The sequence below is a fragment of the Dermochelys coriacea genome, chromosome 5 (genome assembly GCF_009764565.3).
Source record: "Dermochelys coriacea isolate rDerCor1 chromosome 5, rDerCor1.pri.v4, whole genome shotgun sequence".
NCBI lineage: Eukaryota > Metazoa > Chordata > Testudines > Dermochelyidae > Dermochelys > Dermochelys coriacea.
Window position 1 is genome coordinate 45,260,344 of NC_050072.1, and position 22,255 is coordinate 45,282,598.

The following is a 22,255-nucleotide window of genomic DNA, read 5'->3' on the forward strand; positions in this document are numbered from 1 at the left end:
TGCCAGTTGGCCTTTTATTGCACACTGCATTTCTGGAGATAGCTCACCACCGCCTCAGCTAATTAATGTGGAGGTATTCTAGCACTTAAATTGCTTTAACTCTTTAGCATTCACTCTCAAATAAAATGGCAGAAAAGCAAAGTTAAGATACAAAGGGATTACTACAGGCAAATGTGCTAAGTTCTTCTTGCAAGGCATGAGTAGAGATGGTTGAGAAACAGGATGGGGAGGGGGTCCTGTAGGAAATTTAGACAAAATGACTTTTTGTTGGTTTGTTTTCCACAGAAAATTTAGACTTTTTGGCAATGTATCACAAACCAATATATTTCCAGTTAAAATTGTGCTGCAGTGCCTCACAGGAGTTGTAGTATGGGTGCCTTATGCTCCCTTTCTTCCCTGTGGGCTGCTTTCTGGGTGGACAACTCCTTCTCCCCTCTTAGTAAAGGCGTGAATCATAGGAATCCCTGTTTGTGGTGCATCATGGGAGATACAGAGTGGAAATCCATAACCAGAGAGCCTGGCATATAAAGGAGAATGGAAGTGTAAAACACCCAGATTAAAATTCCCATGAGGCACTGTGGCACTATTTTGAAAAGAAATCTTAGCTTTCGGGCAAAATTGAAAACCTTTTGGTTGGGGGCATTTGTTTTTTCAATTACATATTGAAATTTTCTCCTGAAAGTAGAGACAAGATGGATGAGAGAATATCTTTTATCGGTCCAACTTCTGTTGGTGGGGGGGAAGGAGGGAGAGAGAGAAGCTTTCAAGATACACAGAGCTCTGTGTAGCTCAAAAGCATGTCTCTCTCTCCCTCTCCAACAGAAGTTGAGCCAATAAAATATATTACCTCACACCTTGTCTCTCTAATATCCTGGGACCAACATGGCTACAACACCACTCCTGAAAGCAGACATTTTCCTTGAAGATTTTGTTTAATTGGAAATCCAATTTTCCACTGAAAAAAGTTCTGACAAACTCTTAGACCAGCCCTAGTGCTGAGTGCCCTCCGCTCCCATTGAAGTCAAACGGAGAACAGAGCACTCAATACTTTGAGGGACTGGACCCCAAAATTTTAGTAATACCTCAGTTGTGAATCTTGGCTTCATTTCTGTCTTGTGTAACTAAATCTCTCAGAAAGGAATTTAACTCGCTACACATCTTATAAATAATGCTGAAGGAACATTCAAATACTTAAAATAATTCTTATTGCTAGTCTGGTTTTTTACAATACAAACTTCTTTATTGCACCTCAAATTCACATATTTAAAAAGTAAAATTTTTTGTGCCATTTTCAAAAATCGTTTTTGCTGAGTTTTTCCTGCTTTGTTACCACCGAACACATAGTTCCAATTTGGGAGCTTAAATCCAGACCCCTAAATCCATAATCAGGCACCTGATTTTTGGAGGTGGAGATCTGTATCTGCAGCTCCCATAAACACAAATAGGCACTACAGGAACTCATCACCTCTGAAAATTAAGGAACCTAAATATGGGTTTAGGTGCCTAACATTAAGCACTCAAGTTGAAATGTTTTGGCCAAAATATTTAGCTATTATTCTATTTTTTTAAAAACTTAACTCACATTCTCCTCAAATATCTGTCCTTACTATTGTTAATATTAACTCTTCAGGATCAGTCATATTGTGCTCTTCCCTTTCATGTAGCAATAGCTCAGCCACGTCTTTTAAGGATCATTTTAGATATAATTTTATTTGAGATGCTGAATTAATGTTGGTGAGATGCGGGTTCAGTCACATACCACTTTGATCTTTGTTCGGTTGAGGTTCCTCCATGCAATACACCTGGAAGCAATCAATGACGTCCCCTTCACTCACAGTCCAATAGACTGCAATTGATGTGCTTGTAGCAGAGTTTGGTTCCTGAGGTAGCAATTCTGGAGTCTGTGGAACTGGAAGACAGACCTTGGTAGTTATTTATACTGCTTTTATTGAAACACACCAACTCCAGCTATGCATGTCACGAGGCAACCAGATGGTTTATTTTCCCTTAACTATGAATACTTGAGATGACAGCCAGTTAAGGATTCATTAAAATAAAAAATAGGGGGACTATTTCAAATAACTGAATAAGGACAATAAAGATGCAATTTTAGGCCAATAAATTCATATCAATTAGGAATGGGTGAATCAACTGCTAGGAGTGAAGTTCTGTCTGATTCACTACTCCCATACAATTCCACTGACCTGAGATGGGTTGGCATAGGTGCAGAGGCTGACAGAAGTTAGCCCAATATTTGTCAAATAGCAAAATATCAATGCTATCCAGCAAGGTGAATATTCAGCCCATATGCAGCTACTAGTCTCTAATGGTCCATCTTCTCAGCAGCAGCAATTCCCAGGCTTATGGGTGTTCAGCTAGCTGTTGCTACATGAGTAGCATGTAGCAACCAATGAACTCCTTCTCAGACAGCATGCCACAACTAGCAGCATGTGAGCCACTGGCCTACCTCCACCTCTTCCAGACCTCCCATGAGGCACCCAGAGAGACATAATGACAGTTCTTGGTAGGCTCAAGGATTGAAGCCAAACCCTGAGTCCAAGAGAAGCCAGGCACAAGGCTTCCAACACCTGGAGGGCTAAATACAGATTATCAGGCTGGGCAGAGGCAACAGTTATACCTACAGAGAGGTATGTTTGGATCATATGCATATTTGGAGGCCAGAGTGGTAGGACTCTGTTGGTAGGACCCCAGATAAAATAATCCTAAACCCAAATATTGAATTGATCATCAAGGCCTAACACTATCAGGTGAAGGCAGATAAGTGTTTTGTTCCCCAAGATGGTGTAGAGCTTCCTAGCTCTACTGGTGCAGATTTCTCTTTTCTGCACAACTGCATCTAGTCAGGGCCTGCGTGCAGAATCAGAACTTCTCAACAGCTAATGATAATATCCCATCTTGTCCATTCTTTTCTTAAAAAAAAGACCATCACACAGGTCTACAATCTGTGATGCAGACATTATTATTCCAGCATTAGGAGGCATGATGTAAATGATGCCCCGTGGCCTCGTGGGGTTGGGAAAACCACTGCCCATTCCTCAATCCCCATCCCTTACCCACAGTGGCAGTTCTTAGGAAATCTATCCAATGATTTGCTTCCTTTCAAACTAGCTGCAAGCCTCCTCTTCAGGGAATGGTAAAGTGGGTCCTTCCCCACCAGCTCAGAGTCCAGTCAGCCTTAGGAGTGCCCATGTCACTAACTTGCTTTCTCCCAATCTAGATATTAATAGATAGAGGCAGCCTGGGTCTGCCCTTTGGTGATATGGGAACCCGCATTCCGCCATTGAGTCCTGTGATAGCTTTAAGTTTTAAAGGTACCAGGTATGTACTGCAGTGTAGTAAAACGTCATGGACATCATTAATTCCTTCCCCTGTCCTTTCCCCATGAGGCCTATTAACCTTAATAGCAGAGAGAGAGTCCATGTGCTCAGGCATCTACTACTTTGTAATGCACTCTGAGGCATAAATTCTGCTGGAGCCTCAAAGTGCCTCTTATAATTTAAACTGCCAGATCAGAAAGTCCAGCAGGAGGGTTACTGTTGTGGGTTGCACTCTATTAGAGAGGGAAGCAGGCTGCCTCTTGGGAGAGCCTATTTTTGCTGAATGGGCCTTGCCCTGAACAGAGAGATTATAACAGGACAGCACCTCCTGAACAGGAGACCAACCAAAAAAGGCGAGTGAAACATGTGTTCTTAGGAAATACTACACTAGAGTTACTTAGTGGGTAGTGGAAACCTACTGAAGAAGGGAGCCAGGTTTCAGAGGCAGGATTGGATGTACCCCACTGCCAGCCAAGGGCAGAAAGAGTTAATAAGATTCCTTGGAATCTAAGAAAAGTACCTGCCATACCATGAAGACATTGTACAGTCTGTCAGTTCTAGAGGGAGACGTGACAGCTGGGCAATAGGTCTTTAAAAGAAAGGATGTGAACTACGAGAGAGGCCATTGCTCCCAGAGAGGAACAGAGTCTGCTTGGACCCGATGCTAAGTGGGCTCTGCCCTCCAGGGCTCAGAACTTAACAGCATAAAGAGTGAGAGACTCTGTGGAGTCTCACTATTGTTGAACTGTTCCCTGGATGTCCAGAGATGTTTTGTGGGGAGATAATCCTTTCAGGGGGTAGACATAGAACTCTGCTTGAGCTCTGCAAGGCTGCCATACTTTGATTTTGAACCCAATATCATCTGACACCTTGTGACCTGATTGGGGATGCCACAAAGTCCTCTAAGATTTGCTTAAAACTCAGATAGGCAGTCAAAATAGAACCAGCCCTCATGAGATTGTTGTTTTTCAGGATTATGAGTCAATGGAAGACAAAACCATATCTCACCATTAAATAGTCTGATTGCACCGAACAAAAATATACACTGTTTTTTCATTTACCCAGTAAATTTCCATGTTACATGTATTCTATAAAGATCCAAGCAGAAAACTTTCGCTCTTTTCAGTTATCTTCAGACTAATGATGATGATTGCCTGTGGCATTAACAAAGTAGATGCTGATGCTAGCTGTTTTTCTGTGATTTATACAGAGAGCTACTGTAAGATTACATCTGCCTGTCATTGAAAAATTCATCCCTTTAGTTGCTAAAAGCAAACCAGATTCGGAGTTTTTTATTGCATCTAGAAGAGCCTGTCTTCTAATAGTGTCCAGTGGGGAAATTGTTATGGGTTTTCAGAAGAGTTGTATGGGAACCAGAATTCCCATTTAATGGGAAATTATGCAATTTTGAAATTTGTTTCTGTTCCAAATTAGAATGAAAACCACAAAATTCAAAATTCCCCAAACAATGATTTTTTTTGAAAAGTTGTTTCAAGTCAATCAAAACATTTATTTTTAATAGTCAATCAAGTCAATCAAAACATTTTACAATCAAAACATTGTATAAGATCAAAAATTTTCATTTCAATATCAACTTTATTTTTTATAATATAGAATAAATTTCAAATTGAAAAGTCATTTCAAAACAGAATATTGATATGTTCCCTTCAGAAGATGTTGAAATGGAATGTACTGACATTAACAAAATGCTTCATGTCGAGGCTTTTTTCCTGAGACAAAATTTAATCAAAACTGACAAGTTTCCAGGGAAAGTTTCAGTTTCAATGAAATGGCATTTTCCAATGGAAAAATAATCCATCCAAAAAATTTCTACCAGCTCTAGTTTTCAGTGACATGAAAACTAAGCCAAGACCACCCAAACATATAGCATTCCAGGGAAGGGTTTTCATAAGGTCAGTGTAATGCAGAGAATGGTCAGTTTCCCCCTCCTTTCATAGTATCCCTGGCAGAAAGTTGCAATCAGTGGAAGTGCTTGAGTCAAACAGTAACCCGATTTAAACAGCAGGGGCTGGTGGCAGGTTTTTAATCAGTGACATGTCCTTGACTTTGGAATTTGTTCCCTCCTTTTTTCCCCTGACAGATTTGATTACATTCTGGGTATGCTGCAAGGTTAATCTATGACCCCAAGCTTTTACTGAGAGAGTGGGTTAAGTGAAGGGACGAATGGGGGAGGAGAAAATTACTGGGTGGGAAGCTCTTAGGGATGCTGAGTGGCTTGAAGGGGAGAATTTTCTGATGTGGTGAAAAGGCTCTGAAACATACAACCACCCTATTTTTGCTATTTTATCAACTATTCAGCACCTAGAGAGAGAGAGAGAGAGAGAGAGAGAGAGAGAGAGAGAGAGTGTGCAGTGGATGAGAGGACTTCAGAGATCAAGATCTGAAGAAATTTCATTTCAGTATCAGTGCACCAACAAAGAAGTGGAAGAAGTATGATCCAGTAGTTATGGTACCTAGAACTGGGAAGACCCTGGTTCAATTCCATGCTCTGTCACAGGCTTCCTGTCTGACATTGGGCAAGTCACTTAGCCTCTCTGTGGTTCAGTTCCCCAACTGTAAAATGGGTATAATAGCACTTCCCTACCTCTCAGGGGCATTGAGAGCAGAACTGGATGAATATATTTTTCGGCTAGCTGGCTGAAAAAAAAAAAAACAAAAGAAATTTGCTTTGGATTAACCTGAAACAAAAATGTTCTGGTGATTTGAAAAACTCGAAAATATTTGGTTTTGTTTTCAACTGAAACAATCTGGTAAATTTAGAATGAATTTGCTAAATTTTCAGTCAACCTGAATGTGTGTGTTTTTGTGAAGATAAATCGATAAAGACTGTGAGGCACAGTCACGGATGGTATGGTAATGGACTTCATATAAGTACTTTAAATAGACAGAATAGAGTGATGCAGCAGAGGTGAGCAAAGCGAAAGTCGGAGAAGAGACAGCACAAAAAGGAGGATTAGACTGGAGATTAAAGGGGCTAGACTGCATAGGGAGCAAAGGGAGAGTCAGCATTAAAAGGTATGGAGGAAAAGAAAAAAAGAGGAAGAGATGATATCTGATGTTTATATAACACATTTAGTTTCAAGGGAATGTAAGGACACAGTGCAGAAGAGCAAGGTAAAAGACTATGTGGAGAAAAAAGGGAAGGAGAGAAATATAGGAGGGGGCTAGCTGGGTTATTGGGAACTGGAAATGGAAGCTAGAGCCACTCACCCCTAGGTTGTCAGTACAAATACAGCACTGGTTGGATGTGCAGTTTGGTTTTGATTGGACACGGTGGTTAAAGCAGATCAAAATAGGAGGGGGAGCTCAGCAACTTTAGAAAGCTAACTTGTTTTTAATCCAAATGTTTTTGGAAAGCAAACACAAAACAAAGGCAAAGCAAATCTGTTGAATCATTTACCTCCTTGCCATTGGCTGGCAGCCAGAGTAGGAAGGTGGGACTCACCTGCTGAATTGGAAGGGTCAGTTTATAAACTGAATAATAGCATCAAATTTGCTCAAAATCTTTAATGAAAACTGCTAGAGATTTCCTAGCAATTTACTTTTTTTTTTTTATAGCTACAATGGCATGGGGCTGTGTTGGGGTAGGGCCCCAGCACTCAGACCATCACTTGAATGAAGAATTGCCTTGATACATCTAAATACATTTACTTCTCTTATTTCTTGAAACAACATTAAAAAATATGTTTTGAAAAGATGAAGAGAATGGTTGGCAGGTTGCTGACTGGGAGGGAAACTGAATAAGTGGCTTGCTGCAAAGAACTATGCTGACTGAGCTGTTTTAGTTCTCAGAAATCATAAAACTGAAGAGAAAGCTAGTAATGGATGAAGCTGATATGCCATGGCCAGTAGACAAACATGGCTTGTTTATTCTCTTAACTTCCATGACTGCTGGTCAGATCTGCAAAAAGAAAAGGAGTACTTGTGGCACCTTAGAGACTAACAAATTTATTTGAGCATATGCTTTCGTGAGCTACAGCTCACTTCATCGGATGCATTTGGTGGAAAATACAGTGGGGAGATTTATATACACACACAGAGAACATGAAACAATGGGTTTTATCATACACACTGTAAGGAGAGTGATCACTTAAGATGAGCCATCACCAGCACCAGGGGGGGAAAGGAGGAAAACCTTTCATGGTGACAAGCAAGGTAGGCTATTTCCAGCAGTTAACAAGAACATCTGAGGAACAGTGGGGGGTGGGGTAGGGGGGAGAAATAACATGGGAAATAGTTTTACTTTGTGTAATGACTCATCCATTCCCAGTCTCTATTCAAGCCTAAGTTAATTGTATCCAGTTTGCAAATTAATTCCAATTCAGCAGTCTCTCATTGGAGTCTGTTTTTGAAGTTTTTTTGTTGAAGGATAGCCAATCTCAGGTCAGTAATTGAGTGACTGGAGAGATTGAAGTGTTCTCCAACTGGTTTTTGAATGTTATAATTCCTGACTTCTGATTTGTGTCCATTTATTCTTTTACATAGAGACTGTCCAGTTTGACCAATGTACACGGCAGAGGGGCATTGCTGGCACATGATGGCATATATCACATTGGTAGATGCGCAGGTGAACGAGCCTCTGATAGTGTGGCTGATGTGATTAGGCCCTATGAAGGTGTCCCCTGAATAGATATGTGGACAGAGTTGGCAACGGGCTTTGTTGCAAGGATAGGTTCCTGGGTTAGTGGTTCTGTTGTGTGGTGTGTGGTTGCTGGTGAGTATTTGCTTCAGGTTGGGGGGCTGTCTGTAAGCAAGGACTGGCCTGTCTCCCAAGATCTGTGAGAGCGATGGGTCGTCCTTCAGGATAGGTTGTAGATCCTTGATGATGCGTTGGAGAGGTTTTAGTTGGGGGCTGAAGGGGATGGCTAGTGGCGTTCTGTTATTTTCTTTGTTGGGCCTGTCCTGTAGTAGGTGAGTTCTGGGTACTCTTCTGGCTCTGTCAATCTGTTTCTTCACTTCAGCAGGTGGGTATTGTAGTTGTAAGAATGCATGATAGAGATCTTGCAGGTGTTTGTCTCTGTCTGAGGGGTTGGAGCAAATGCGGTTATATCGTAGAGCTTGGCTGTAGACAATGGATCGTGTGGTATGATCTGGATGAAAGCTAGAGGCACGTAGGTAGGAATAGTGGTCGGTAGGTTTCCGATATAGGGTGGTGTTTATATGACCATCGTGTATTAGCACCGTAGTGTCCAGGAAGTGGCTCTCTTGTGTGGACTGATCCAGGCTGAGGCTGATGGTGGGATGGAAATTGTTGAAATCATGGTGGAATTCCTCAAGGGCTTCTTTTCCATGGGTCCAGATGATGATGATGTCATCAATGTAGCGCAAGTAGAGTAGGGTCATTAGGGGACGAGAGCTGAGGAAGCGTTGTTCTAAGTCAGCCATAAAAATGTTGGCATACTGTGGGGCCATGCGGGTACCCATAGCAGTACCGCTGATTTGAAGGTATACATTGTCCCCAAATGTGAAATAGTTATGGGTTAACTTAGGCTTGAATAGAGACTGGGAATGGATGAGTCATTACACAAAGTAAAACTATTTCCCCATGTTATTTCTCCCCCCTACCCCACCCCCCACTGTTCCTCAGAGGCTCTTGTTAACTGCTGGAAATAGCCTACCTTGCTTGTCACCATGAAAGGTTTTCCTCCTGCCCCCCTCCCCCCCCCCGCTGCTGGTGATGGCTCATCTTAAGTGATCACTCTCCTTACAGTGTGTATGATAAAACCCATTGTTTCATGTTCTCTGTGTGTGTATATAAATCTCCCCACTGTATTTTCCACCAAATGCATCCGAGGAAGTGAGCTGTAGCTTACGAAAGCTTATGCTCAAATAAATTTGTTAGTCTCTAAGGTGCCACAAGTACTCCTTTTCTTTTTGCGAATACAGACTAACACGGCTGCTACTCTGAAAACTGGTCAGATCTGGATCTTCATAGGTAAAATATACACACACACACACATATATATATATATGGCACAAAGCGCAACTAAACAGGCCTTGTGAAGAGAACCAAGTATGGGCTGGGGACATAGAACACACCCCATTATCCTCCATAGTCACTGCTCCTGCCTACAGAGTGGGCTGGATCCAGCTACTGCAGCCACTGCTCCTTCATATCCACAAGTAGATAGGTTTCCAGCCACTAGATCCACATAAATACACATCCAGTGGCCTCTTTTTTTCAGTCCACCCCAACTTTTCTCCCCACTTCAGAGGCCTGCTTCCCCAGCAAGGACGTGGTTCAGAAGCACAACCTGAATGGCTGCCATATTTGTGACCCTCAGGGCTTCCTCAGCATGGAGAGTGTTACACAAGCTTAATTGTACACAGGCACAATTAGACTTCATTTCCAATTCAGCTCTGATTGCTAATTACACAGGCTTACAACTCCAAACTTTTTTTTTTTCAAAGCAAATTCTGATTTTACTTTTTTATAAATTCCAGGGCTTTGCCAAAATGTTCATTTTTCACAGGATGCACCCATAGATTCTTACCAGCGACACATTTTAAGGTCTTCTGGTCACTTCTCACTGAACTGTCTGCATAATGGTCAAAAAGTGAAAATGCACTGGGCATTTTTTCTAACGAGAGAGAATTATCCATTGCAGAAAGTAACCTATTGGGAAGAAAATATATATTCAAATAAATCCCGGTACTATTACATAGTTTCCAAAGCTCAAAGATGAACAACATATGACATACACTGTACAAAATATTTCCCATGGATTTAAGAGCAACAAGCAAAGAGAAGAGAACTTCCTAACCTTGGATGTTAAGTAGGGGGTACAGTGTTTAAAATTAGTTCAAGGATATCTTAGCAGTAAAGATGAACCCAATCTAACTACAGTGTATATCTGTACACTCATGAACTGTGGGAAAGTTGAGCTATGAAGTTCAGAGCAAGTTCCATCAAGAATATGGGGTTTAAACTTATTGACACTGTCCCTTTAAGTATATTTAAAGTCTACAGAAAATTACGTCTATCTACAGGAAGCTGACTTCAGAGACATAATGTAAAGCAACTGGTTATGAGGAGGAAAAAAAGGAAAAGGAAAATGGATTGGACTTAATTAGCCCTTATTTGCTTGGTTCATTATAAAAAACAACAACATATTTTTAACTGAGGCAAAAGCAGCTCCAAGGAAATGAAAGAATTCTTTCTACAAAGCAGTCAAGCAACCCCATTTGTTTTTACACTGAAGTTGTTAGTTGTTCACAGTTTTAAAAGGATATACATAATAAAAATACATTTTCTTTAGAAAGACATGCAGCATTATATAAACCCTTTTCTTAATCTTTTTTAGTAAATCAATTAAAATAACCAAGTTCATGCACAAAACAAACTAATTTTAATATGTAAGCTAATGCTAGTAAATAACATGCAATAAATACCCTTGAAAATTATTTTTGCATAGCCTACTTTTCAATAATCTACAGTTTACAAGTAATTGGACAAATTGCCACATGTTGGTATACAATTTTAATGTAGTGGGTGTCCCACAGAGGTCTGTACTGGGCCCAGTCCTATTCAACATATTCATAAATGATCTGGAAAAGGGGTAAACAGTGTGGTGGCAAAATCTGCAGATGATACAAAATTACTAAAAATAGTTAAGTCCCAGGCACACTGCGAAGAGCTACAAAAGGATCTCTCAAAACTATGCGACTTGGCAACAAAATGGCAGATAAAATTCAATGTTGATAAATGCAAGGTAATGCTCATTGGAAAACATAATCCCAACTATACATATAAAATGATGGGATCTAAATTAACCGTTACCACTCAAGAAAGAGATCTTGGAGTCATTGTGGATAGTTCACTGAAAACATCCATTCAATGTGCAGTGGTGGCAGTCAAAAAACCGAACAGAATATTGGGAATCATTAAGAAAGGGATAGATAATAAGATAAAAAATATCATGTTGCCTCTATATAAATCCATGATACGCCCACATCTTGAATACTGCATGCAGATGTGGTCGCCCCATCTCAAAAAAGAGATATTGGAATTGGAAAAGGTTCAGAAAAGGACAACACAAATTATTAGGGATATGGAACAACTTCCGTATGAGGAGAGATTAATAAGACTGGGACTTTTCAGCTTGGAAAAGAGACGAATAAGGGGGGATATGATAGAGATCTTTAAATCATGACTGATTGGAGAAAGTAAATAAGGAAGTGTTATTTACTCCTTCTCATAACACAAGAACTAGGAGTCACCAAATGAAATTAATAATTAATTAAAACAAACAAAAGGAAATATTTTTTCACACAATGCACAGTCAACCCGTAGAACTCCTTGCCAGAGGATGTTGTGAAGGCCAAGACTATAACACAGTTCAAAAAAGAATTAGACAAGTTCATCAATGGCTATTAGCCAGGATGGGCAGGGATTGTGTCCCTAGCCTGTGTTTGCCAGAAGGCATTGGCCACTGTCGGTAGACAGGATACTGGGATAGATGGAACTTTGGTCTGGTCCAGTAGGGCCGTTCTTATACCACATGACTTCACAGTACAAATCTCATGAATAATGAGAAATGTGAAAGGATGTTTCAAGCATCACTTAAAAAAAACCCCTTACTCACATATAGAAATTTACAATTTGATGTTTCTTATAATAAAAACTTACTATGTCTTATATTTATAATAAAATTGTAATAAAAACTTCAGTATGTCCCTGAATTGGCCACATATGATTTCCCTGGGCCCCAATCCAGCTGAACACTGTAAGTACATGCATACCTTTAAGCGCATGACTAAGTACCATTGACTTCAGTATTGACAATTCATATGGGATGCATATCAGTATATAACTCCCATTTAAGTCAGTAAGTGAAGTCCTGGCCCCACTTCAAGAGGAGTTTTGCCATTGACTTCAGTGGGACCAGGATTTCACTCAATAACAGCGTTGTGCGCAAAAGAGCTGTGGGTTCAGGCTTTATGAATAATAATAAGAGATAATTTGTGCAGATTTTAGCAGAGGGCAAATGATTTTAAGATTAATTTCTCTCTCATCAGGATGAGTCCCACTAAACGGAACCCCCAGTAGCAAATCAAATAAGGCATAAGGGTTTGGGGAGGGGATGGAGGATACAAACACGGATGAAATAGCAGTCAAATTCATACTTCACTAGAGTTGCAACCATATATACTAACTCTGAATTTATCCCAGCAGTTCCACCCATATAAGTGACATGTTGGATGATTTTCATTAAGATTTCATTTCATATGGAAATTACAGTAGTAAAATATGAACATTTCAAAACAGGGTATTTAAGGCAGAAATCTAAGCATCATCAGAATGCTCTTATATAATTACAAGCAGCAGCTATTTAAGAGTGGCTACGCAGAATATTCCAAGTGATCTGACATTTAAAAAAAGCTATATTATTTAAATTATGAATTATAAAACACATGCAAAACCCTTCAAAAGCTGTCAGCTACAGTAACAAGTGTAAGATTTCTTCCCAGACTATTATTTGTGGTTTTAAAAGTAGATATTTATACTGGAAGCATGCTTTCAATAAAGGTAGAAAGTATTAAATAAAGCAGCCAAACATGCTAATCCTAATGTTCACTACAATGCACCTAAACCACATTTCATGTACCTTTTATTCATTTCTTTAGATAACTAATAGAGAAAGGGGAAAAGAACGTATTAACAATAAAAAACAGAAGTCAACATAATATTAAATCAAGCAATTTAAAGACCGATTCTGCTCTTTTCTGTGGATGTAAATAAGCACCACTTCATGGACTTCACTGGAAATTTTCTCATACACACCAGCAGAGAATTTAGGTCTCCAAGTATTTTCCCCTCTTTAAGGCCATGAATGACCCAACATGGTACCTAAGCACATGCCTAGAATTTAAGCATGGATTAGTCAGTATTCATTACTTATGCTTCACATGAAGCACAAGTCTTAATTAGTTTGCTGAAATAAGTCATAAGTTACGTTTACAGGAGGAGATATTTCTACATTAAAACATTATGGTCCAAATTCCGAGACCAAAAGTGGCTCCACATTGCTGACCCTTAGAAGCTCCAAGACCTTTACACCAGTTGAGCTGGGGATAACTCCGATGTCATGGGAATCCTCAGCTGTCTCTTTAGCAGCACAAAGAGGACACAGAACAGATCAGGATTAACCCTCCATTCCTTATAGAAAAAGCCAGAGGATCTCAGCATTGCCAGCCTCAAGAGATCAAAAATCATGAGTTAAAGACCCCCGAAATTAGGAGATTGGCCCCCCCCAAATCATGCCTTTTTAAATTTAAAAAAAAGACTATTTTGTGGGGGCTTTTCAGCCTTCATGTCTGCCCATCCCCTGCCCAGCAATGAATTCCACCCCATCCAGCCCCCACCCCAACAGCCTAGCCCCCAGCCCTCACCAGTGCAGCCCCCGCAAGTTCACTCCCCCCAGCTCCCAAACTCTCAGCTTTCCCACCACCTCAGTTCAGCGTCCCCAAACCCTACCCCCTTAGTCCTACCCCACAGCTACATCTCTGCTCCTCCTAGGCTTCTTCATACCCTCTCCCAGGTCTAGAGGAACTGCAGTGGGTCCCTTATCCCCCATCCAGGCCAGGGAAGAAGCTCTTGGGGCTGTTCACAGGAGGAGGAGTGGAGTCACTCTTAGCTGCTGCACTCATTGGGCACATCTACACAGCAAAGAAAAACCCGCAGCTGTCCTGTGCCAGCTGGCTCAGGCTCATGGGGCTTGGGCTGCAGGGCTGTTTCATTGCTGTGTAGACTTCTGGGCTTGGGCTGGAACCCTCCCATCCTGCAGTATCCTAGGGCCTGGTTTGCAGCTCAGGTCCAGAGGTCTATACAGCCATGAAACAGCCCCACAGCCCGAGTGAACTGGCACGGGCCAGTCACAGGTTTTTCTTCGCCATGTAGACTTACCCTTGAGCTCCCTCCCTGCCTGCTATGAGAATGGCTTCAGGATGTTGCGGGGAGGGGAGGAGAGGGCTCTGCCTGTAGCAGATGACTGGTTATTCTGCCTTGGGGGCAGACAAGTGAGGCCAGAAACTAATCAGAGAGTGCCAATTCACTAGAGGGCTGGAGCCTCTTGCATTATTGAGAGACTGGGTCCAGCCCCAGCCAAAATTGTTCAACTTGCAGAAAAGCTGTGAGAGTTGGAAATACCAGGATCTTTAACAACCACATGTAGTTAGGGCCCCATTTTTACATCTGACCTGAGAAATGACATATCCAGTGGCACATGCCCCCAGATATTGTGATGGGCATTGAGTCAGTACTGACACAGAGGGGGAAGTGCCACTTACTGAATCACTGACAATTGTTGCAGCAACTGTGCATTCCTATGGACATAGATTTTGGCCAGTGATTCCTGCATCTAACCCAAAAACCATTTAGAGATTGTAAGTAATGGAGAATTTACCACAACCCTTGGTAATCTGTTGCAATGGTTAGTTACCCTGAGTGTTAAAAATGTGAGTCTTTTTTCCGGTTTGGACTCTTCTGACTTCAATTACCATTTCCATTTTCTTCCAATTTCTTGTTACACCATCATTTGCTATAATAAAGAATCCTCTCATAACAGATATCTTCTCTCTGCTTATTACAGATTGTGACTGAGTCATCTCTTAACCTGCTCTTCAATAAGCTAAATAGAATGAGTTCCTTTAGTGTCTCACTGTGAGGCATTTTTTTTCCACATGACATATCATTCTTTGACCTCTTCTCTGAACCTTTACATGACCCAGCAGTTCCAGACTGGTGTATCTGAGATTTCAGAATTAATTTACCTCAGATGACAAAGTAGGTCTGAGGATATTATATCAAATGCCATATGTGACTAACATCATTAAGGTTTCTGTTATGAATGTAATTCATACTTACATTTAGGAAAACAACATCATCAAGTTCTTCTGTTTCCTTTACAGTCATCTCCAAGGTTTCCTTCGCCTCAACAATACTTTGCTGAAAGTTAACCATCTGTTCATACAAGTATTCCATTTTCATCTTCTTCACCTCCTCAAAGTTCTGGGACTTCTCATCATACTGGGCTATCACTCTCTTAACCAGCTCTTCATTTTGGTCTTCTAAAAACTGCTCATTTTTTTTACTTTTTTCCTGGAAAATAAAACGTATGAAAATCTGAGAAGTAAAACTATATCATTGAATGAATGTACATAAAACTCTCTAAATTATGTAAACACCAGCTATCACTCAGGAGTCTTTGGCAGCCTTACAAAAAGTCATATGTAATTATCTAAGCAAGTTCATGTATAAGAAATATTATTAGGTAAATACTTTAAAAACAATGGCCAACATTTTTGAACTTGAGTGCTTAAAGTTAAGGTTTCTGTAGTTAGGCACTTAAATAAGAAGCCTTATTTTCAGAACTGCTGAACATCCAAATTTCCTATTGAAATCAACATAAACTACAGGAACTAAGCACCTCTGGGCAGGGCATCAGAACACTCATTTAGATGCCTGAACGTGAATTTAGGTGCCTAACTTTAGGTAGCCAACATTTGAAAATGCTGATCCATATAAAAGTTTTAATTTTTAAACAAAATGGATTGAAAGTGCTATCACAATCATTTCCCCATCCAGTGGGGAATATTCCACATAGTGTTCATTGTGCAGCAGTCCCGTATAGTAAATCAACTATATATTTTTCTCAGTTAATCACTCATAGTAAGGAAACTTTAAGGCCTAGTGAAACAGACAAGTCCTGTGTAAATGATAACATGAAACTACAAAACAGTATAAAAATATCTTGAAAGGACTGACAATATTGAAGGAGGAAAGAAAACTGGAGTAGTGTAGATATTAGACTTACCTCAACAGAATTAAACAGGGATTCTATTTCACTAACCAACTCCTCAAACTTCACTGACCTTTGCTGTAACTCTCCTAGAAATTCGTCTAATTGATCCTGAAATAAAAAAGTGGCAGCAATTTTCTAAATATGATGGTTATGAAATACTGTTTTATAAAGTTTTCACATAAAATATATATGTAATGTTTCACCTCTAGATGTTATTAGAACAATTGTTAAAATTAATTTCATCGCTTCACCATGACTTGAAAGGCAAGCACAGGAATAGTGGTTGGAAAAGGCTGTGTGGGAATTTGAGGGTGCTCAACACTGCACAGGAGTGGTCAAAAGACTGCAGGATCAGGCCCACAATGATTCCTTTTGCAGCATTCCTTTTGCACCCAAAACTCCCATCAAAGTCATTGGTTGTTTTAGGTGTGCAAGCAATACAGAATAAGGCTCTAGGAATAATAAAGACAACATTGACCAGGTATTATAATAGTAATAATAGAGCTGTCTCTTGATGCAGCAGTCCTTCTTGACCTTCCTTGACAGAGAGCTGGCCATCTGCTCATATGCAATTTATATTTCATAAGTGCACTTGGTTTTAATTAATTTGTATACTTCTGAATGGAAAGTTAGAGGAAGGTTGGTAGCGGCTTCCTATAATTTGGCAAACTTCCACATCCAAAATGTGTATGAAAAATACCACGTGACCTCTGAATTATACATATCATATTCTATTGTTATATTGATAAATATTTAGGATTGATCACTTTGAGATTCCACTGTGAAATTCTGTTTGTGAAGATAATGACTCTGTCAGTCTTTATACGTTAACAGCTCATTTCACTTAACATGAATTTCTTTTCTAATGCCAAAAGCTGAGAAGGTAAGCATTGTGTTGTCTTTGTATTTCCTTAGCAATTATAGCTGTGTGAGTGGCAAAAACTACACATAGATAATCTAAGAGTAACATGAGCTTTAGCTGGTAGAAATCATGTGAAGTCAGACGTGTTGTGCCCAGATTTAATTACTGGCTGTATCTCCAAGATCCACAGTCAGGGAATGACATCAGGGGACATATCCATCTCTGGAGTAACTCCACAGACTTCAGTGCAACTACACCAGGGACGACTTCAGAGCTGTGACTTTATTAGTGACATTTTGGCAGCTGATCATAATTCACAGCCAAAGCAGGAATAGCCATAGATAAAAAGTGATAAAATGTGGTACGTGCACAGACCAGAGAAAAAGAAAAATTAACAGTTGCAAAATTTTGTGCATATTTATATTTGTGAGCAATATTTCATCATCTTATAATTTTTTATTCTTACTTATGAATTAGCATTATAATAATCTAGTGCAACAGAATATATGCCAGAGATCCACTTTCAGGCCAAATTCAAGGGTGAAATGTACACATTTAATGTTAGTAAAGTGTGCCAGAATGAGATGCAAAAAGGTGCAAGTTAAAGGTGAAATCAGTGGGGAATTCTGCTTAAAAACTGACACAACATGGCTCAGAATTTTTAATAAAGTTTCAGTTGCAAAATGGTTATTATTGGTGACTGTGCACAATCTAGAAAACACAGGTGACTTTCAGACGCTGGATTCAGATTGCGGAGCTGGTAACTAGAAAAGCAATACCTTTTGACTGGTGAGCTGAACAAGTTTGATATGGAATAAATGAGATCATAAAGATGAGACCTCATAATACCATTTTTACAGTCCCTTTTCAGAGCCGAACTGCAATTAAACAGACAAGTTTCTGGAGAAGTGAAAAGTGTTTTCACAAGTATTTATATTGTAGAAGTATTTGGATGTATTCATTATACGTAGTATCTTAATTAATGCATAGCTATGGATTAATACTAAATTGTAACACTGGCAAGAATAGTCTTGCTAGAATTATGGATGAGATGAATTTTAATTTCACACCCTTATTTTTGAGTTTGTTTCAACCTTTTATACTGGATAGATCTGACAATTGATATCCTACAGGCTGGATGCAAATTATTTAAAACATCAACAGTGGTGCACATTTAGGCTCCATATCAGGCACTTCTCTCCCCTCCGCTGAAGACAATAAGATCTTGTCTGCAGTACCACTACAACCAAATGAAGGAAACCGATTAAAAAACAAGGGTCTAATGTGTAGTAAGAGGTAATATTTTAGCCATGTTTTGTAACCATGCTTTGTCTGACCTTTGTACTTAAACTGGACTGCTAACAATCTTGTGACAATGTCAGTGCAAGCATATAGAGGTTACTCTACAATGTCAAAGTGAAATGAACCAGTGTTACTAAAGTTATGCCTCTTTGCATGCCAAAAAAAGCGCCACCTATATTAAGGATGATCCTAAAACTAGAAAGCTTAGTAAATGATAACATGATAACACCCAGGGTCCACACTGGGGGAAAAGGGGCAGAATCATAATCCAGCATCCTTCTCCTCTGCTACCACCTTCTCTTCCTTGTCCTGTGAAGGGGCCACTAACTATCCTCAGCAGTTCACTCACTCCACCCCAGCACCACAACCCTAATCCTGGCCCAGGGTAGAAGGGAGGCTGGGGGCGGGTGGGAGGGGAAAGGATACAACCTCACTCCATACCCCACAATGGCTGCTCCTGTCCTGCAGGGCTGGGCCCGGCTCCCCACTCTGGGTGTTGTGACCCTGGCACACAACCAGGGTCATAGCTCCTCAAGGTTTGGCCCAACTACCCCTCAGAGAGTAGGGAGCTAGGCCCAGCCCCATGGGACAGGAACTGCTGGTGGGGGTGTACTTACTCCACCTCCCCATCTTCCCTGGGACCTCAATCCACACTGGGCCCATGACCCATCTACAACCTTTCCATGACCTATTCCAGGAACCACCATTTAGGAAACACTGATATAAAAAAAAGTATATTGTAATAATCCAGCCCGAGGATGACTAAAGCATTGACAACTATGGCAAAAGGAAAAGTTCCTGTTAACAGATAGTATACATAGAAACTGAAAACCAAAATATTTGCATTCTCTCTACTGAATCTGAAGCAGTCTCCAACTAATAATTTCCAATCCCAAATCTGGGCTAAGGTTAAAGATGAAAGATTCATATTTTAAACTACATAGTCAATCAAGTAATCCTTTATCGATCTTCAATTATGAAAATGCTTACCTTCATATCCATTACAGCAGTGTCCAGTGTCGTCACATCATGGCCTTCATGCTCCCCAAAAACCTTGTCAATAGCAGAAATTGGGCACCTGCACTGGCAGCAGTAAGTATCAACATGGGCCTTCTTAATTTCTTTTTGTGGACTCTCACTTTCAGATGTGCCTAGTGATGATTTTTCAGAATTCATCATCATAAAGCCTGAATCCTCATGTTCAATGGGTGTCTCTTGCTCTGCCTCATTTACAAATTCATAACTATAGCTAATCTGCCCAAAAGATTCCCTGTCTTCAAACAATAAATCTTCATGTGCCAATTCAGAGGACACTTCATCTTGCAAAAGTTCTTCTTGGGTAATCACTTCATAATCCATTGACTCGGCAAGATGTTCATCAGTCTCAAAGCACTGCTCCTCTCTTGTTGAATCTGATGGAAGGTTATCAAAATCACGTCTAAAAGGCTGTAAGTCTAAATCACTTGATGCCTTATCAAACTTTACTCCGGGTTCTGGAAGGCCAATCTTAGCTACTTCTAGGTTATGCTTTGCTATATCATCGGCAATATTTTCTCTGACTGTTTTTTCATTTGTCTGCTCATCTGTATCCAATAGATATTTTTCCCTGCTTATTTTTTTGTTCATACAATCATGGTCTAAATCATATGCCTCTTTTGTCATGGGTTGAAGGTGATTATTCAAATATGAAATTAATTGCTCTGGTTGCTGAGGAGTATGAACATATTGATTGCTTTCACTTTCATCAACAGGTGTTCTGCTGTGAGGCATTTTATTAACTGCTGCTATTTCATGTTCTTTCTGCTCATCTGTTAGAGGCATTACTGTCTTTGATTTATCTTGCACAGATGCTTCTTTTTGATTGGTAATTACCTCAGAATCCAGTACTTGACTGGACTCTTCATGACTCATTTGCTCTGACCACTCCTGGTGGGTTGCTGCAGGTGCATTTTCTTCCTCTCTTTGATTAGTGGGATCATTTCTTGCATCTGAAACATTAAGCTTGCTTCCAAAAGCAACTGCCTGAGTTGGTTGACAAATTGTTACTTTAATATACCTAATAAACGGGATTCTCTCTCCCACCATAATTTCTCCTTCTGACAAGATCTCAGTTTTGGTGGATTCTTCAGATAAAATATGAACAGATTGCTGCTCCTTTTCAATTACCTCAAAAAAATCCTTATGTTTGTCTGAAACCCTCAGTTGGCCTGACAGGTCTTTATTAATAGACTGAGCCTTTGAAACTTGATCTTTTTGAGACCCAGCCACATTACAAGGAATATCATCTTTAAGAATGTATTTTTCAAAATATATTCCAGTTTCATCGTCTGTGTCAGAATTTCGAGGGAAAGATGCATCAGAATTGCCACTTTCTTCATCAGAAGGAGGTTCATTTTCACCTTTTGCATTTTCTCCCACTGCTTCTGCATAGAGGTCCTTGTATAAAAATGCCAGTGCAGGTGGCTCCTCTAGAAGTTCTGGGTTAACTGCGCTGACTGATGTGGGAAACAACATAGATCGTTCTAACACTCCTTCTTCTGTATCAAATAAGGGTGTGCCTGCTAACTTCTGTTCATCTTCTATATTTATCACTTTTTTACTACAATCAATTGATTTTTGCATAGTCAAAAATTTCTGAGCATCTGCAGAAGTCTGCATCTCACTTTCTTGTTCCATCATTCCATAAAAGGCTTCATCCAAGTCATTATCTAGTAAAGTAAATTCATCTTCCAAAGTATTAACATCAGAACTTCCAGTTGAAGAGATGGCTTCTTCTGTATGCTTCTTAGGGTTTGCCATTACAGCAACAAAGGGAGATAGGCCCTGAAGTGATAGCTCAGTGGGGGATTTGTCATCAATCAAAGTATACTTTTCAAAATAATCCATCTCAATGGTACTCTGGTTAGGATTCAAAACTTCACCACTTTTATTTTCTGACACAGTGGAAATTTCCTCCTCCGTTTCTACAAGTTCCTGAGCATCTACTTCTTCAACGAGTTTTTTTTGTTCCATATCTTTAACTCTGGTGTCATCTGTCACTGAGGTTTCTGAAATTTCTGTAGCTGTTCCATGTGCTGACGCTTCCTGGTCACCACAATCAAACAGTTTTGTTTTAATGAGGGTATTTGTTTCTAAGTATTCTAGTTTATCTGGCATGTGTTTGCTTTCTTCTTCATCCACTGAAGAAATGAGTGGGACAACATGAATATTCAATATCTCATAGCCTTCTGAAATGATATTAAACATATCTTTTTGTTCATCAGGTTCTGGAGTATATTTGGATTCTTCTGCAGAGTTCACGTGTTCTGTTAATTTCTCTTCTCTCGGTAGATAATGTTCAGGTTCTTTTGACCCTGCTTCTACATTTGAAAAATGCTGTATTTCTTCTGCTGTTGAAAGGTCTCCAATGTTAGTTACTGTTACATTGTTTAAATTTTTATCTGAGACTGGATTACCTGGTAGTGAGGAGTATAAATGTGTGTGGATTTCATTAATGGGCTCTGATAGGAGATTACGGGAAGCTTCATTTGAAACAAAATCAGATACCATTGTCATCACTGATCTATTCTCATTAGTACTTCGGGCTGTACGTGCTGTCTGAAGTCTACCTGGAAATTGTTTTGATTCAAAGTATTCAGCTTCATTTGGAAAAGACTGAATTTCTTGCTTGTCTGCTTCATTATTTGTAGGATCAGCTGAGCCAGTTTTTGACTCTTCTGACAACAAAGCAGTTTCTTCAAATGCACACGCTTGAATTTCTAGAGTCTCTGTTTCATTAAAAGGCTTAACTAAGGTGTTTTTTAACTGGGTTGATGGGAAACTGTCTACTTCAGCTGAATAAGACTGATATTCTTGCATCACGGTTTCATCAATAAAGTCTGATGAAACAGCCATTGATTGTTCAGATGACGTATATTCTGTGTCAGGCA

At 39.9% G+C, this 22,255-nt stretch overlaps 1 protein-coding gene across 1 annotated transcript in view; it reads right to left on the minus strand.

Moving 5' to 3' along the window:
- The window catches only part of CMYA5 (cardiomyopathy associated 5), a 40,110-nt gene extending 17,855 nt beyond the window's left edge, over positions 1 to 22,255 (minus strand). The window contains exons 1-6 of the mRNA XM_043515150.1: positions 19,317 to 22,255; positions 16,175 to 16,270; positions 15,226 to 15,459; positions 12,968 to 12,990; positions 9,854 to 9,975; positions 1,760 to 1,909 (exon numbers count right to left, since the gene is read on the minus strand). Of these exons, the coding sequence (XP_043371085.1) occupies positions 1,760 to 1,909; positions 9,854 to 9,975; positions 12,968 to 12,990; positions 15,226 to 15,459; positions 16,175 to 16,270; positions 19,317 to 22,220 (3,529 nt within the window). The 5' untranslated portion in view covers positions 22,221 to 22,255. The remainder of the gene's footprint in view (positions 1 to 1,759; positions 1,910 to 9,853; positions 9,976 to 12,967; positions 12,991 to 15,225; positions 15,460 to 16,174; positions 16,271 to 19,316) is intronic.